Genomic DNA, 19,040 nt, shown 5'->3' on the forward strand with positions numbered 1-19,040 from the left:
ATGCAAACTTATTATCCACCAAAAGCTACAGCAGCTCTGTTTGTGACATTAAACTAGGAAGGCCTGAAATGGCAGCAGGACACCACCCACAGCTACACCATTATTACTATCGGCTCCAGCTCTCTTGAATAAAAGTTATAGAAGCTTTCCGTCAGTTTCTTACCCAGGATGACTCCTTGTGATGAAGAGTTTGATGTAATTTTCCCTGACTGCACCAAAATGGAATGATTTAATTTAGATTTCAGCCATAACGTATCTTTATGACATATTAAAATCATCATCTAAATAATTTCTCCACAATCACCTCAAATTCCAATCACCAACAAACCTGCAAATAATTAGGGTGTCTGCACCCACAGCACCCAAGCAATAAACTACAGCATCCCATTTCACACTCCGATGCCTGATACAAAGACTAGCCTGAAATCAACAGGCATCCGTTCCCACCCATGGCAACTATGACTTTCACAGCAAAATTCACTCTTTGGATATCCTTTCTTAAATGTCTCCTATATACACTTCTGCTCCACTATCTTCCTTGAAAGAGACTTCATTTTGAAGACTTTGGCCACTGCTCATAATCACTTCTTTTATGACTCATTTCCTTCATTACAACTTTGTGAAACTCTCTTTGACATTCCTCAACATTGAAGCCATTATTCAAATACTAATTGACCATGTCATTTATTAAATATGAAAGGTATGTCAAGAGTATTTTGATTTTTACTTAAAGGACGAAGCCAACAAAATGTCTCAAGTAATTATCCTATATTATTAATTGTTGATGAAGTTATTTGGTTGTTTGTGTATTTATCCTGACAGCTCATTAATGACAAACCAGGAAAGTGGCAAATTATAAAATTCATTTATTGCAGAATTTAGCAATCAGTCCATTTCCCATTTATGTAACGGAGGTAACAATTCTGTTCACACGACACATTTGCTCCAAATTCACTTATTCAGAAATTGTTTTGTTACAAATCGACTTTCAAAAAGGAGACCCAAGTTTATACTTAACTCACATTAAATTTATTTTACACCTTATAGGAAAGCTATGATTTGAGTCCCACTTCCAAAGTATGCATTCCAATTAGAGTTAATAGCCTGGACATCTTTGCATGTTTGTAAACGTGTGATAAAAGTACTCTTTGAGGGACCAGTATGAATTGTGGTCTAAACCAGAGGAGGGAGGGAGGGAAGCAACTTAATTACATGACGTACAGTGCCTTGAGAAAATATAATGAATTCCATGCCATCTGTATAACATCATGCAAAAAAAAAGAAAAATGCTTGAAAATAAAACTAGTTGCAAGAGAAGTTTAAAATTTAAAACATAATCTCCAAAGGTGTGGATTCTTCAGTTAAAAGTTCAAAATTGGGAGCCAATTTGGCAGCTTTTAAACAATAGGTGGCAGAGGACACCTGGGTTAAAATTAAAGTAATCATTACCCTCTCCTTACAGAAAGGACAAGTGAGAATTTCAGAGGTTACTTCACTTGCTTCACTGAAATAATCACAGGACAGTTCATCCCTGGTTGGGCTTTCCCTAACCCAGTTTGCTTCATCATCACATATCAGTATACAGTGTTTGGGCAACAAAATTAATAGACATTGCACAGAGATAACACTGCTACTGGCACGTAGTCATGGGGAGTACGAGCAGTCTCTGCTGCTGTCTTTCCTCACTAGCCCAGGTTGTTGTGACTAATTATAGACATTCGTGACAGGATTTACAAAATGGAGTAGAAATGACTGCAATTCTTGAATTATTATGGTATGTAAATTATAGATCATCAATATATTTTCCTCAAAAGAAAGTTTGCACAAAATGGTCAGAAATTTCTGTAAATTAGGGAAGTAATTTTAATTGCGACAATGAAAAGTTATTTCACTAGGACTTTAATTTTTCATACATTTTTGTTTTAGAATTGGCCCTGTCTTTTAAGTTGAGTTTAGGTCAGACATTAGTCATGTAAAACCAGTGAAATACAATTCACTTAAAAAATATGCATATGCCATGGTAGTGTTACCTTAGAATAGCATTTCAAATAGAACATTGTCTTGACACACATTCATGATAAATACTGACACCATGTGGTCTATTCTGGATATTACATGAAAGAGTCTACTTGGAAAAAATGAACACAGGAATCCTAAAATCACACAGGCCCTAAGAGCCCTAAGATCACACAGGCCTAAGGGCTCATTGAAACAGGCCCTTGGGTCCCTGTGTCCATTCTGGTAATCAATTACCTATCAATACTAATCCTATTTCCTAGCGCTCAGTCCATGACCTGTATGTGATGGTGTTCAAGTGCTCATCTACTTGCTATTAGCAAAGCTGAAACAAAATGGACCGTCTTCGAAGTTCCAGCCATCTCAGGGGTGTTAGCTGGCAATTCACCAACAACCATACAACAATGGATGGTGTACACTAGCAATTTCCATTCACTTAGAAGAATGGAACATCCCATCAGGGTGAGGCATGTTTATACTGATGCCAAGGTATATCATCTGTTGATGTTAATGATGGTTAATGGTTAAGGTGAATGAGATATTAGATTTTATAGATTTTAAAAAATAATTTATTTGAAATGTATGATCTTTGAAATAATTTGTAGGACTAATATAATATTTTGAAAATTAAAATTATGCATGAAGATAGGCTTTGTAAGTGAAGAAGTATGAGAAATAAGTAACATCAGAATATTTCCACTATTCACCAAGATAACAAGAGGCACAGACGTTTTTAAAAAGACCATAAAATAGCTTTATATGAATTGTCTTCCTCAAACACCTGTTGCTCATTTAAAGTGAAAACTTACTGAAGATTAAAAGGTAGAAATGCTAGAAGTTTGTAGTTTACCTTCTGCGAAATCGACCAATCCACAGTTTGAATGATGTGGGATTAGAAAAGAGAGATCATTTGGAAAGGATACAGGTGCATAATCCTTATTATGTGAGGATAAAATGTCATGGATTTGGCCCTCACATTCATACCATGCTTTGTTATTTGCAATGAAATGGTTAGAATCTTGTGAGATAGGCAATTAATTGGGACGTTATGTCACTCATTGAGAAAATCAGGCCATACTCAGGTTGGCGGAACAACACCTTATATTCCATCTAGATAGCCTCCAAATTAATGGCAAAAAAAAAATCAAATTCTCGAACTGCTGGTAAAGTCCCCCTCTTCATTATTCCTGATCCCCTTTTCCCTCTCTCACCTTATCTCCTTGCCTGCCCATCACCTCCCTCTGGTGCTCCCCCCCCCTTTTCTTTCTTCCACGGCCTTCTGTCCTCTCCTATCAGACTCCCCCTTTTCCAGCTGTGTATCATTCTCCCCAATCAACTTCCCAGCTCTTTACTTCATCTCTCCCCCTCCCATTTTACCCATTACCTTGTGTTTCTCTTTCCCATCCCCCACTTTTAAATTTACTCATCTTTTTTTTCTCCAGTCCTGCCAAACGGTCTAGGCTTGAAACATCGACTATACTCTTTTCCACAGATACTGCCTGGCCTGCTGAGTTCCTCCAGCATTTTGTGTGTGTTGGTTGGATTTCCAGCACCTGCAGATTCTCTCTTTTTTTAAATAATTCATTAAGATGTTTGAGCTGTAAATTTAGCTGGTGGAAGCAGCATGTCATGTTTATCATTGCATATAGGAAATATTAATGGGAAATTATGGGCAAAGCATGATGGCAAAATGCAGAAATGAAATTTCCTATATGTTGTATGAAATATTTTTGGTGCTTCACTTGGAGAGAAGCTCTGCTAAAACTTTGAAAAGGCACACCGGAAATTTTGTTCTTAGAAGATGATGATTACGTGGTTATGTATTTGCAAATCATTTTAAGATTGTTTCCTACTTAGCCCAAGTTGCACTGAGAGGAGAGACATTAAACTGCAAGCTTATTGTGGAAAAAACAAGGTGTACACACACAAAATCATAGCTAAAATTATTCGGAAGTAAAAGTTATTGTGGAAAATTCTGCTCTTTAAGCATCATTCAACCCATAATTCTTGCAAGTGAGCAAAATTTGAATATTATTTGATGGTTAATGAATGTAACAAAATATTAGCACTACATTGCTCCTCACTTGTGTGACAGCAAGACACATGTCTGGGTGAAATGCTAGGATCACCAACCACAGCTTTTTAATATCATCTTAGTCTAGTTCAAAAAACTTAGTTGTTAGTGTGATTGTATTAAATAATGAGCACTGATGATTTTTGTAAAGAATAACACACAGTACATATACAAATGAATATAAAAGTGATGGACAGCATATGCTTCAAGAAGAAGAGAGTGGATAAATCCTCAGGACCCGACGAAGTGTTCCCCTGGAACCTCTGGGAGACTACTGCAGAAATTGCAGAGGCCCTAGCAGAGGTATTTAAAACACCCTTAGCCATGGGTGAGGGGGATCTTCTTCACTCAGAGGGTGGTGAGAGTGCAGAATGAGCTGCCAGCGCAAGTGGTGGGTACGTGGTTGATTTCTACATTTAAGGGAAATTTATATGGGTAGGGATAGATAGGAGGGAAATGGAGGGCTATGGCCCAGGTTCAGTTCAATGGGACAAGGCAGATCAATGGTTTAGCACAGACTAGATGGGCTGAAGGGCCTGTTTCTGTACTGTAGTGTTCAATGACTCTAAAACAAACACTGGATGTGTGATATTAACTACGGGTGTGTACTTTGAGTAGTGGCATCATGTTATGGATGAGCTGGACACTCCTAGACTTAATTAAATATGATTTGTTAAAAATATAAAAGTTATTAGAAATGGTCAACACATATAGATTTTAATAAAGAAATACAACATTGAAATCTAAGATGAATAGTAATTTCATATCTCAAAATGATGATCATCATAATATTCAACAACATAAATTATTAGCCAATGACGGGTTATTTACAGAAGATGTTAAGGGGAAGCTTGATGTCGATGGGTTTTGAAAGAAAGAGCAACAGAGAGGAAAAAACTTACCACAGCCTTGAGGTATTTGGAAAAAAAGGGAAAAATAACATATTAAACAAAATATATACATTGTTGCATAAGCATACCAAACAAGTATGCAGGACTCTGTGGGATTTACTGGTGAGAAAAGGAAGTGATGATTTGACAGTATTTTCAATGGTAATATTTTACAAAGTCCAAAAAACTAGATTGGAAGGTTCGACAAAGAGAGACTTAGAAGCTCTATTGGAGCAAGTTTCAATTAGTTAACTATTCTTTTTAATCAATAGTCGATATTTAGTTACAGATATTTAATAAAATTAAATTATTACTTACCATACGATATATTCTTTTCCAATAACCCTCTTTTCAGTGCTGTTACACTTATGACCCTTTTCAGACTCACTTTTACATTATACCAACTTTACGATACTATTTAAAGAATTCTACCATAATTCTTAAAATTGTGCTCTATAAATGATAATATGAATATCCAAAATGCTCATGGAAAGCAATAGGTTTTACAGGATCATAGAGAATCTAATGTGAGATGCTCAACATGATCCAGTACTTCTGTATCATATACTGGGAAATGTAATGACTACAGTTTGTCTTAGATCACAACTTCTGTGCTATTACAGGACAGTTATAGTTAACCGTGGAGAAAATGGCCCATTTAGAGAAAATGCAAATTATGAAGAAAAAAATCTCATTTTTTTTTTAAATAGGGTAGCATTAAGTAGGAAATGTTAAGATAAGTTCAACATAGAATCAAAACTTTTACAAAGTTTTTGCACAAAGTATTTGTGCAGATTTTAGCCATCAGAATGAAGGTAAAATAAAATTGCTGACAGGTTGAAATTGCATTTGAAATGAAGCCTGCTACAGAACCAAACTGAATGTGAGTGATGTCTTGAACCAGGATCTGCTCTGTCACATGAGCACGTTGCACTTACCTGTCCATAAAAAGCAACTCGGTAGTATCTTCCAAACAATCGTTTTTCCGAATGTGCAACCTCTGTTATCTTAAGATAGGATCGATGGATGTTGTAGTACAATTCTGCCAATCTCTGTAAAGAGTGGAATGTTTATATGACAATTGTACCTATCTAAAAAGCTACATTGACAGAACAGCACAAACAGTTCACAGAATCATTTGAGTATTACAACACAGAGGGATTATGATAGGAATTAGGGAAATTCTATTGCGTTAGCATTCATTTCGAAAGGACTAGAATATAAAAGCAATGATGTAATGCTGAGGCTTTACGAAGCTTTGGTTAGAAAGCACTTGAAAGTGTTTTGCTATATCACCAACGCCTCCTACCCTCCCAGAGATGCAAGGAGAGTTAAGGTGAGTTGGAGAGAGGGAGATAAAGCAGAGCAAAACAAAATCAGAAGTTTGAAGTGAAGGAAAATGTTTTTCTTCAAAATGGCAGCACTTTGTACAATTTACTTTTAGATCTAAGTTAAAGTCAATGTCAAAGTAACTTTAGTATTACGGTATATATATGTCGCCATATACTACCTTGAGATTGATTTTCTTTCAGGTATTTATAGGAAAATACAGAAATATAATAGAATATATGGAAAACCATACATAAACTAAGACTGACAAACAATGTGCAAAAGAAGACAAATTGTGCCAATAAAAATAATAAATAAATAATACTGAGAAAATGAATAGCAGAATCCTTGAAAGTGAATCTGTAGGTTGTGGAATTAGTTCAGAAAGAAGATATCCACGCTGGTTCAGGAGCCTGATGGTTGTAGGGTAATAGTAGCTTCTAAACCTGGTGGTGTGGGACCTAAGGCTCCTGTACCTCCTTCATAACGGCAACAGTGAGAAGAGAGCATGGCCTGGATGACTGGGGTCCTTGATGATAGATGCTTCTTTCTTGTGGCAGCACTCCTTAAAATTGTGCTGAATGCTGGGAAGGGCTTTGCCTGAAATGGACTGAGATGTACTGAGGCTGTCTATAAGAAGGGTCAGAGCCATCTCTACTTCCTGGGGAGACTGAGGTCCTTTAACATCTGCCGGACGATGCTGAGGATGTTCTACGAGTTTGTGGTGGCCAGTGCTATCATGTTTGCTGTTGTGTGCTGGGGCAGCAGGCTGAGGGTAGCAGACACCAACAGAATCAACAAACTCATTCGTAAGGCCAGTGATGTTGTGGGGGTGGAACTGGACTCTCTGATGGTGGTGTCTGAAAAGAGGATGCTGTCCAAGTTGCATGCCATCTTGGACAATGACTCCCATCCACTCCATAATGTACTGGTTAGGCACAGGAGTACGTTCAGCCAGAGACTCATTCCACTGAGATGCAACACTGAGCATCATAAGAAGTCATTTCTGCCTGTGGCCATCAAACTTTACAACTCCTCCCTCGGAGTGTCAGACACCCTGAGCCAATAGGCTGGTCCTGGACTTATTTCCACTTGGAATAATTTACTTATTATTATGTAATTATTTATGGTTTTATATTGCTATATTTCTATTCTATTCTTGGTTGGTGCGACTGTAACAAAACCCAATTTCCCTCAGGATCAATAAAGTAGGTCTGTCTGTCTGTATCCACCCACTTCCTGTAAACTTTTCCATTCCTGTACCAGGCTGTGATGCAACCAGTAAATATACTCTACACAATATGAACTGTGCAGCTATAGGTGTTTGTCAATGACATGCTAAATCTATGTAAGCTTCTAAGAAAGTAGAGGGCTGTCATGCCTTCTAAGTGTTGATCCTTACATTCTAGTCCAAGGACAGATCTTCTAATATGATAATGCCAAGGAATTTAAAGTTACCAACTCTCTCCACCTTCAATCCCCTAATGAGGACTGGCTCATGTACCTTCAGCTTCCTTCTGCTGTAGTGGGTAATCAGCTGTTCAGTTCTGAGGCTGAGTGAGATGTTGTTGTGGCATGATTCAACCAGATTTTCAATTCCTCCCTCCACCCCCGACATGCCGATTCGTCACCACCTTACATTCGGCCAGCAACAGTGGTGTTGTCAGCAAACTTGAATATGGCATTGGAGCTGTACTTAAGTATGCAATCATAGGTGTAAAGTGAGCAGAGAGGTGGCAAACCCACAGCCTTGTGGTCCACCTGTGCTGATGGTGATTCTGGAGGAGATGGTGTTGCCAATCTACACTGACTGAGGTCTTCAAGTGAGGAAATCGAGGATCCAGATGCACAGAGATATTGAGGCCTCGGTGTTGGAGCACAATGATTAGTAAAGAGGATGATAGTACTTGAGTTTCCCCAAAAGGGTTTATTTGGATTAACTTGACATTTCATCAAACTCTATCTATCTTGCAATTTGACATGGCAAACAATATCTTAGTCTAAATTGTTCAATAACAGAACTTCCTCAGGCAAGAATCATCAATAAATTAAAATTTTACTTTTCCTACCTTTTACGACATAGTAGCTCTTTTCATATTAAAATAATACTGATAAACATTGCTCATCAAAGATATGAGTTTGAAATGCCTTAATTAAAAACCACCTTGTTTTCGAGTGCAGATTAACCAAGTCCCTATAGTACCTTGAAGTCTCTTTTTTTCTCATAAACCAGGATAACAGGTTTGTAGACATCTGCAATGAGTTCATGCCGTTCGGATTTCCATAGGTAATCAACACATGCTTCCAGCTGCTCCACAAGAGTATCCTATTAACAAATGAAACAGTCGTAATCTCTTGAAACTCAAACCTGGATGTGCAGCTCCTCTACCCCTTCCATCCTGCACCAGAGGCCTGAAGGCTCTTCACTTCTTCCTTGAATGTAATCTAACCAATTTCCCTCCATCAACACATTAATTCTTCTGGCTTAACTCGCCTTCACATTGAACAACTTCTTCAGTTCTATAGATCCAAGATATACCCGCCTTTTTGTGCGTTATGCAGAACAGTCCTTTGTCTGGGCCCTACTCAGGCACCCTCCTTCAGTTACGTCGTATATAGTACTGGTGATAAAGATTAGCTTTATTCTCACATGTACAGCAAAACATATAGTGAAATGCATTATTTGTGGCAATGCCACAGTCGAATGTGAACTAGAGGCAGCCTGTAATGTCACCATACTTGCAGTAGCAAAACAGCATGCACACAACTTACTAACCCTAACTCACCCCGTTCCTGGAAAGTGGGGGAAACCAGAGCACCTGGAGGAAATCCACGCCGTCAAGGGGAGAACAGACGAACTCCTTACAGGCAATGACTGACAGGAATAGAACCCCGATTACGGATTGTGGCACTGTAATAACACTACTCTAGCGCTATGTTACCATCTTGTTTCTGCACACTTAAAAAACTTGGAAGTGCCATGGCATTCACTGCCATTTTACATGCTGTTCACACTTTTAGACAATCTATCCTGATTCCCCGCTTTCCTTTCCCTATCTCAGGGACAGCCCAATAACAGAATATCTATTACAAGCCTACAGACTGTCACAGCTATCTCAGATATATACAGCTGGGATAGCTGAGGCAGGCTGTAGACTTGTAATTCTTGTAACTGATGTTTGTCACTGGGCTATCCTCCAAAATGGAGATAGAGAGATAGCAAGATCTGATACTCCAATATTCATAAATTCATCTGTATGCTAATCAGCTTCCATATCAAGTAAAATGCATTTTGCTTTCTCAAGTAAATGGTGACAATCGTGAATGTTAATGCCAGCCAATGTGTCATTGGAAAGCAACCCTAATGTCTAAAAGTGGCAATGATTTCTAGTTTTGCTTCTATTTATTGCAGTGATGACAGCGCCATATGCAGTAGTCCAATGTGGCCTTGCCATGCAATGATGCAGCACCACACTGACGCAGCAACCCGGAATGGCAGTGATGACAGCGCCATATGCAGTAGTCCAATGTGGCCTTGCCATGCAATGATGCAGCACCACACTGACGCAGCAACCCGGAATGGCAGTGATGACAGCACCATATGCAATAGTCCAATGTGGCTTTGCACATCAAAAATAAACTTTTCAGCTTCCACTCATAGTATCTGACTTCTTGGAATGGGAAGTAAAAATTCTGCAACATTATCAATCCAAGCAATTTGTGTTGACGTTACCAACCTCACTATATGGGGTGTCCTGCATTCCACAGTCTTCCTTCATTGCTCCCTCTTCTTTCACATTGGGGGTAATTGTTTGAAAGGCTGACCATCCCATTGAAAACAAACCTAAGACAAAAGATACTGGCAAATTCATTCATATATTTACACTAAACAAAATACTGGAAACAAGCACATTTTAGCAAGTGTAATTGAAGACAATTACAGGAAAATTATTGTAAGTTTTACAGTATAATTGTACTAACTTCACAAGAAACACAGCTTATAGTTAATAACTAGTCATTTTATTTACATTAACCATTGAATTACACTTATGGTTCAAAAAATTTCAAACTCTTCTCGCATATTCCAGAATCAGTACATTCATAACTGCAGCACATGACAGGGTTGTGATTGCTCAGTGTAAGAGGCTGCAAAAGGACTACAATTTGATACATTGACTTTGACAATAGTCAATAATAACATGACCAATAACTGTGCCAGAAAAGATCACTTTCTTCATTATTTAATGAGTTGCAACACCCCTTTAGGGACGCTTTTTCTGAAAATACCATAACTTAACATTTCCTGCTTTTGGTCGGAATTAATTTACTTATTCATTTAGAGATACAGCACAGAACAGGCCCTTCTGCCCCCACAAGTGCATTATCCAGCAACCCACCTATTTAATCCTAGCCTAATCACAGGACAATTTAGAATGACCAATTAACCTATTAACAGGTAGATCACTGGAATACGGGAGAACACTGGAGCACCCAGAGGAAAGCCATGCTTCATGGGGGAGGACGTACAAAATCCTTACAGAGGACAACGGAATTGAACTCTGAACTCTGATGCCCTGAGCTGTAATAGTGTTGTGTTAACCCCGGCGCTACCATGGTGCCCTGTACATAACCTCTGAAATATTATCTCTGTATTGACTACTGACATATTGGTTGCCAGGCATCTTAAGTGCTTTACGTACAGCTGAAGAGTAGTAATTTAGAAAAGCACAACAGCCACTGTGCACACAGCAAGCTCTAACACAGTGGTATGATTATGACCGTATGATCCGTTTTACTACGCGAGATTAGCATTGACTAGGCATCATGGGATATTTACCCTACTCTTCCTCAAAATAAAGTATGAGATCGTTATGTCCATGAGAAAATAGAATCAGAATCAGGTTCAATATCACTGGCATATGTTGTGAAACTTGTTAATGGGGCTTTGATATGCCTTACTGAATGATTGAACTTCCACGGCACCGGACTTTAGTGGTAGATTTCTGTGTTCAAGATTCTAGATTAAGTCTTCAATCCCAAACTAAGTGCGCTCTCAAGTAGTTAAGATACAACTGACATTTGCTACTTCGGGCAATTGACAACAGCCATCTGCTTCTTACAAGCACGAACAAAGAAGAAAATAAATTAGAAGGATGACTGACAGAAGCAAACTGAAGTTTTAAAAAATCTGTTAATGAAGCACAAATAACAAAAAATGTGAACTAGACAAAGGTTTAGTGCATGCATGTTAAATTGTAATACTTAAAGAGATTATGAAGCAATATACAAAGACAGACAAATGCTAGAGTTAATGGAATATCCATAGATTTACTCTTGCATTCAACAATAAGTGTTGTTAGATCACTCACTTCTTCCTTGGTGTGATATTAGTAATTGGTTACAGTCAAGGTTATCTGATTCCTCAGACAATGTTGATAAACGGGTCCATTCTGTTTTCCAATAACCTACAGCAAGGCATCATTATCATATGACTATTGTTTACAAAACACAAACACACACACACTCTCAAGGATGCAAATGCATTATATTAATCCATGTCAAAGAATTCAAGTTCATGCATGCATAAAAATTTTTTAAAAATCAGACCACAGTCTCCCAGGTTTGGTCTCCTTAGAGCAAGACAATTACCAAACTTTTTCTGTGTCCTGGGCAGCTGTCCAAAGAGGCAGGGTCTATTGAGAATGAGGGCCTTGTGTCTGCTTCAGCACCATTCTGAAACCTTGGTAGGTGACAGTGACTGACATTCATTCATTTGCTTGCTCAGCAAATCATGGAGATCAGGCTGTGCACTCTCAATTCAAAGGGCTTTCTTTTCATTTCCATCAAGGTAAATCTCAGGTTCAGTTTTCTGTTTTGGCAGCTTGATTTTACCCAGTTTCTGGTCATTTCATCTATAGCTGCAATTTGAATCAGATTGGAGTTCAAAAAGGTCCTGTATGTTTTATGATGGCTGCCTTTCAAACAATTTTAGATGACGTGGCTTGAACTGCACTGGAGGATGAAGAGGAGGGGTAGCCATAGCCATGAAGGAGTTATAGTTTGGAATATAGTGAAAGAAGGAAAAACCCCTCAACACTATACTGTACTGCACTCTCAAAAACAATAGAACAACAAATTTCATTCTATTTAAGTCACTGATGCCATATCTAATTCTGAACTACATTGATAACATTGTATGTGGCAGAGGGTCTGTGTGTCCAGTTGAATCATGATGGAAATGAGTGAACTATAACCATCAGTTGTAGCACCAGCTGAAACAATACATAGGCACAACATTGCCTTGTTTGTGAAGATCAATGCGCTGTCTTGCTTTATGCCTCTGGGCTTCTTCAACATGAGAAAAGGGACATAAATTGAATAGAACAGTTTTGTGTGAACAACTCCATCAGGCTAAAAGCTCAGGCTCTTTCCTAAGTGTTATTTCAGCACTTCCCCACGGAAGAAGGGCTGTTAAAGCAGAGAGCTCACATATTTGAATCTCCACAGATTTAGTAGATCATAGACCAAAATGCCAAAGGGACAGCATCCATTTTATGAATGGGCAAATTGAGCATGGACACTGATAAAAAGGATGCCCAGTTTCCCTGACTCTGGACATACCTCATTCATTCATCCCCCAATAGTCCTCAATTCTTCAAATCCTGTAATGCTGGATGCAGGCTTACACTAAACATTGCTTTTCTCATGAACTGTATCAGAATTTGAGGCCCAGATGAAAAAGGGAGCTTCAGCTGAAATCACACTGTTAATAGAACTCAGATGGATACTTTAAAACAAGAGTTTCATTGTTTGAACATCTGTAAAAATGTTCTGTAGTACTGCACAAAATGAGCTTAGGGATTTGTTTTCATAAAATATGCTAGGGAATGAGAGCAAACCCTGAATTTATCTGAGGAGGAAAACTGGAGGAAGACTAACAGAGAAACTATGTTCTGTTTATCAAGAAGAAAATAAAAGCCTTGCAAATGCCTTAACTCTAAGTTAGAAAGAAGTTGATGACTTTCTTCTTCCTCTGTACAATATTTCTAATGTAATCTATTCATTGCTTACTGTCACTGGTGTTTCTATTGAACACAGAATCTTAACCCTAAGTTTTGACTCTTCTGACATTTCTGCAAGGGCTGAAGGAATTGGAAGCCCAAGGGTATCTGTAGGAGGTGAACAAATCGTTATCTATAGGCTGAAATTGCAATGTCTAGCACTGCAGCAGTAAGATTGTTACCTCATCTCAGTGGCTAACACTAAACCAATGCTTGCAAAGCAAGCTCAGTTGATGCTTCATATTCTGGGGGGTTTTCTATGAAATTAACTTTTACCCCTTGAACTTTCTGAAGGAATAAAAATCTGATATCAATTATGTTACATTACCTGAACTTTTTCTTGTTGGGCATGAATTAGTTATTTTACTTTTTAAGTATTTTCTCACTTATTATCAAAAGATGGTCACCTCTTCCACCTTTCCCAGTGGAGCTTTTTGTTGCTCATTACCTTTGGAATAGTGGCTCTTGTGACATGTTAATGACTATATCTGCCCTGCCTTATCTCTGGGAACTGCTTATCTTCCACTCAACAAATCCATCTGCTATCTACACTAATTGGGATTCACCCAATCAGTATAATCACTAATGACTAGAATACAGGAAGTAGTAGCCAAATGGCTCCTTGTGTATGATCCACCCATCAGTATAATTGTAGTTGAGATTTTGTTTTCAATTTCCTGCTTAACTTCGTATCCCTTGATTCTCTTTGTATCCAAAATGTTTCAACCACCGTCTTGAATATATTCAATAGCTGAATATAAATTGCCCTCTAGATGGAGAATTCCAAGTATTCACAACAATCAGCAAGAATAATTTTTTCTTCATTTTGATATTAAATAGCTTACATTTATAAACAGTTGTGATATTATTTTGTGGTGTATTGGCAATTTGAATTATTACACAGTCGTTGATTGATAAGTTCAAGATTTACTTTTGATTTATTCACTTACCTCTTCTTTTCAGATACTCTGATATAAGAGCAGCTATATGAATGTAACACATTGCGGCCTGTAATACAGAAAATATAAATCAGAACGGCAAACCTGAGAAAAAAAACCCCTCAAGGTAGTATATTTACTACTGCAAACATAGTGCTGGTCAGCCAGCCAAACCTTCCTCCTGGGTTTGGAAGGAGCTTCCAGGGGCCAAGCTGTAGCTACCTAGATAATTCCATCCTACATAGTCCTGCTTGCAGGACAGAACCAACGGTTAAATTAGGGAATGAAAATTTGCTGGGACATCTTTCAGTTGAATCTGGACCATACTTGCGTTTTCAAATGTTAATATGGAACAAACATTACTGCATAAAATCTGATGCCTGCATAGATATAAGTTATGCTGCCATGGTTGTGGGTCCTGCTTTCTAATTTTGCACAGGTGATATAAACAACAGGAATTAGTCTGATAAATAACTTACACCCCAATATATTGCACAGAATTCTTTAATGCAATTATTTTGTGATTGATGGAGCACTTGTTGGTTATGTTGTAGCTCCATGTATTTCTACATAATTCTACTTCTATTTAGAACAACAGCTAATATCAGCATGATTATTCCTTTGATTATTAATATTTTTCTCATCTTAAGTGCTTTCTGCAGCAGAATTCTTTAAGCTGTACAAAGTTAAATTAATTTGTTATTGCAAGTATTTTGAATTTTTAAATGAGCTTGAAGATGCAAATATTCACAATAATTTTGGAAATTAAATCACATTTCTTTTAGGCCAGAGTGCGCCAAATACTGTAATTCAATTTCCAATAACAAGATGTTTCCAATACTGCTTTGCTCAGAATGCTTCTGGCCTAGTTATTACTCAAGTTTGAATCTAACCTTGATCTCCCAAAGGAAAAGACTAGTCAAACAAGGCAGCAAAAAAAATGCACATTTTGGGTTTACATGTGTGCATTCTTTCATTATCCTTCTTCACCAGAATCTTGAATAATATAATGTGGTAAGTTAAATGTTCGGTAGAAAGAAGAAACAAAATGCCTCCAAAAATAAAAAACTGTGTAAATCACCTCAGATACATCTCCATTTCGGATATGAATCTTTGCCATGCTCTCAAGCCAGGTCATTCGCAGTTCAGGAGTGCTGGCATATGAGTTTGCCAAGCTGTACTGGAGGTCAATCAGCATTTCTGGATCCTTCTCATGCTCTTTCATCTGTGCTGTGGCCATTAGCACTGTTCTTATTCGCTTCGTCAAATCTTTCACTTCCACAGGAAACAACGTGTTCTACAGGATTTGAAGCAAAGGAAAAGTAACTTAAAGTCAGATTTAACCATCAGTGACTTATATGGAACAGGCTAAATGATAGCTCATATTGTATATAGACCTGATCAAATGATAATGTATTGCATCATTTGCAATGTTCAAACATCTGTTCTGACAGCTTCAGATTATGTAGGCCTAAGAAACTTGGAGGAAAAGAGTTAAATATACCATAATTGACCCTAAATTTCCTGCCTAACTTACTGTTGCCCAATCCAAGATAACTGCTTATCTGCAATAAGTACAAATTTAACATCAATGTTGCCAATTGGCCATTGTAAACTTGTACTTGCAAACTGCTCCTGTCATCAGTGTTGATGTCCTCCATTGATTTTCAGCCTTACTAGCAGTACGTGTGGAGAGAGAACAGTACAAAAAGCTCTGCATACAAAATAGTGACAACAGTGAAAACTGACTGAACCACCGTCATCATATTGTGTGGCTGTCTAACAAGTTAAAAGCTCGCATAACTAAATCTCTAGCATTTAAAACACTCAAAAATTAAACTGAATGTTAAAAGTGAACAAAAAGACAAGAATACATTTTAAAACAATATAAGTGTTAAGTAAATTTAATGAGCCTGTTTCCTTTGGACCATTTCACTCCATTGAAACAGAGGTAGTCACTGTTCCTGCACATACCTTACCTGGCACAAATTCAGCAGGCAGATTCCCCAGCATCAGGTGCTGGAGAACCACCACGCATTTGTCGTGAGCCACTGGGTTCCGTGAGGCCAGCAAGTTCAGGCCTTCCACTTACGGGTGGGAATTCCAAACCTGATGCCACTTACATGGAGAAGTGATGAGTATTGTGTGTGGAGATAAATACCTGTGATTTGGAGATAAGGCCTATGGTAGTTTAATTCCAAAGCCTGTAAAGTTTATAACAATATTTCATCTATGTTTATGGAGTGCAAGGATGATACATGAAATGGTAAGAATGCCTGCTATCTATTATTGTCCCTGACTTTGATTCCACATACCTGGAGAGAATAAACATTAAATGTCATGTTTACAACAGAAGCTTAAAATAACTTCACCAACATATCCTTACTTTCATAGGCTTATCTCCATTTGCAAAATTGTTAATTATTGCTAGTGAATGCTGGAATCGAGTGCCTCCCATTCCCACATCTGCTATCAGTTGACTAACGGCTTTGATAAGCTGCAAGGGAGATAAGATGTATCAATTAAACATGAACATATATTTCAATATAAAACACTGATTATGCTATGTTAATTGTTTTAAGAATTAAACCATCAAAATCTTGATAACTTTTAAAATATCCTGAACATCGGGTTGCATTCCAACTCAACCCTAATGGATTTAGTAACTGTTTAAAAACAAAAATAAAAGAATAACAGCAGATTAGATGGGTTCTCAGCAGTAATGTATGTACACTTTTACAAAACATATAGACATGTAATTTGTATTTATTTGTTTTAGTAAATAATCATGAATATAATTTTTCATCACCAAATGTCAGTGTAACGAATTTTTAAGTAATCTAATACTGAATTGGTGACATAAATAAAATTGCTTCAATTCAAGGACATAAGGGAAAAAATTATGCAGGCAAAAGGTGAATTACATGTTAATGATGATCAGGCAATGGCTTGGAATGTGAGGATCCAATTGGCAAATTGAACCCCAAATTGGCTTAATGATAGAAGGCAAAGTGTGAAGGTCAAGGGCTGATTTTTTGATTGGATGTGTATGTCCAATGATGTACTACTAGGATCAGTGATGAAACCCTTATCATTTTTTGTTATATACAGTACATTAATGACTTCGATGTGGATTACTTGGTATGGTTAGTAAGTCTGCAGATGACATGAAAATTTGGGTTGTTATTAATAATGAGTGATGTTTTAAGCTATAAAATGACCTTGATCAGCTGATAATTTGGGCAGAGCAATGACAGATGGACGTTAAAACCAATAAGTGTGCAGGGATGCATTTTGAGAGGTCCAAAAAAGAAAGCAGATACCATAGGTGACAGGGCTCTAAGGAGTTCTGAGGAACCAAAGATACTCTGGTCCATAAATTCCTATATCCCTAAAGATGGTAGAACTGGTAGGGGGTGAAGAAGACATATGGAATGCTTGACCTCATTACCTGGGCCATAGCGTGTAATATAGTAATAATGGTACAGCTTTATAAAACCTTAGTTATACTACAGCTGGAATATTGTGTGCAGTCCTGATTGCCAAACCATGGTGAGGAGAGTGTGCAATGTTGACTGGATGGAATGCTTTGGATTTAAGAAGGTATAAGATACAAGTTTGAATTACTTGGAGTGGAGGAGGCTGAGGGGGTTCTGATAGGAGTATGTAAAATTATGAGAAGTAACAGGAGGATGGAATAGTAAAGGCTGGGTGGAGAGGTAGGTGTAGTTAATATAGACAGGAATAGAAATGCCTTTGATAAAGAAGCCTAAAAATTAGAGAGCGTAGGTTTAAAATAAGGATTTATATGGGGATCTGAGGATTTTTTTTTTCCAAAGAGGGGGTGGTGGCAATCTGGAGCACACTGCCTGAGAAGCTGGTGGAGGCAGGTACTGTCACAACATTTAATCAGCACCTGGATGAGCACCTAAATTACCAGTCCACAGAAGGCGACCACTCAAGTTCTCATACATCCATTTGATTGGTGTGGATCGATACACTGTGAGCAGTATAACAAAAAGGGCCAAAAGATCTGCTTTTGTGGTTGATGACAATATGAATATACCTATTCACTAAATGAGGCTAAAAATATTTAAAGTACATTTTAGTGGTTGTTCTGAGTTTTACAGTGCATACAAATTTATTGGAAAAATCAAATCCTGTGTTTTTTGTTGTAATTATAGTATTGACAGGTTTCTATCTTCAAGCTCAAGAAATATTGGTCAAATCAAAATCAAGAAAGAAAAATAACAGTCAAAAATTAATCAAATCAAGAAATATCAAGAAGCATTTCCTTGGTGGAATAGTGTAAAAGGACTTGAGTGATTCACCTGCCAGACATCAAGAGGCATTGGTGAAATAATTCATCTTTGCCAGGTGCAACAGCTACCCAATAATGAGCACTAAGCCTAATTTGCATCAGGGCAAGAAAGCAAGAGATTCAACCTGGATCAAATTCTGAAATTTGGTCAGGCATTTCCTGGGTGTGGTGGGGAGTGATTAAATGAGTAAAAAGCAATGATCACTGGCTGGGTGGAGAGGTAGGTGTTGAAATGTCTTTTTCAATCACAAGCGCAGGAGCCTTCTACAGTGTTAGCCACTTTTGTCAACTGTTTAATGCCTGAAAATGTCTTGGCTGAGTAACACAATAATTAATATTTATACAGTAGAGTGGGCATAAAATGGTGTTTCGTTTTGATAACAGTGATAACAATGTTGAGTGTTTCATTAT

The 19,040-nt window shown here is 37.7% G+C and overlaps 1 protein-coding gene across 4 annotated transcripts in view; it reads right to left on the minus strand.

The window, feature by feature from the left end:
• Window positions 1–19,040, minus strand: part of dock10 (dedicator of cytokinesis 10) — a 213,463-nt gene that overhangs the window by 17,287 nt on the left and 177,136 nt on the right. For 2 of the 4 annotated variants that reach the window (XM_073040972.1, XM_073040970.1), the window contains exons 43-49: window positions 16,695–16,805; window positions 15,390–15,605; window positions 14,321–14,378; window positions 11,679–11,774; window positions 10,047–10,168; window positions 8,513–8,635; window positions 5,919–6,032 (exon numbers count right to left, since the gene is read on the minus strand). In XM_073040972.1, the coding sequence (XP_072897073.1) occupies window positions 5,919–6,032; window positions 8,513–8,635; window positions 10,047–10,168; window positions 11,679–11,774; window positions 14,321–14,378; window positions 15,390–15,605; window positions 16,695–16,805 (840 nt within the window). The remainder of the gene's footprint in view (window positions 1–5,918; window positions 6,033–8,512; window positions 8,636–10,046; window positions 10,169–11,678; window positions 11,775–14,320; window positions 14,379–15,389; window positions 15,606–16,694; window positions 16,806–19,040) is intronic. The other 2 variants (XM_073040971.1, XM_073040973.1) reach the window with 2 other exon arrangements.

The sequence above is a fragment of the Hemitrygon akajei genome, chromosome 3 (assembly GCF_048418815.1).
Source record: "Hemitrygon akajei chromosome 3, sHemAka1.3, whole genome shotgun sequence".
NCBI lineage: Eukaryota > Metazoa > Chordata > Chondrichthyes > Myliobatiformes > Dasyatidae > Hemitrygon > Hemitrygon akajei.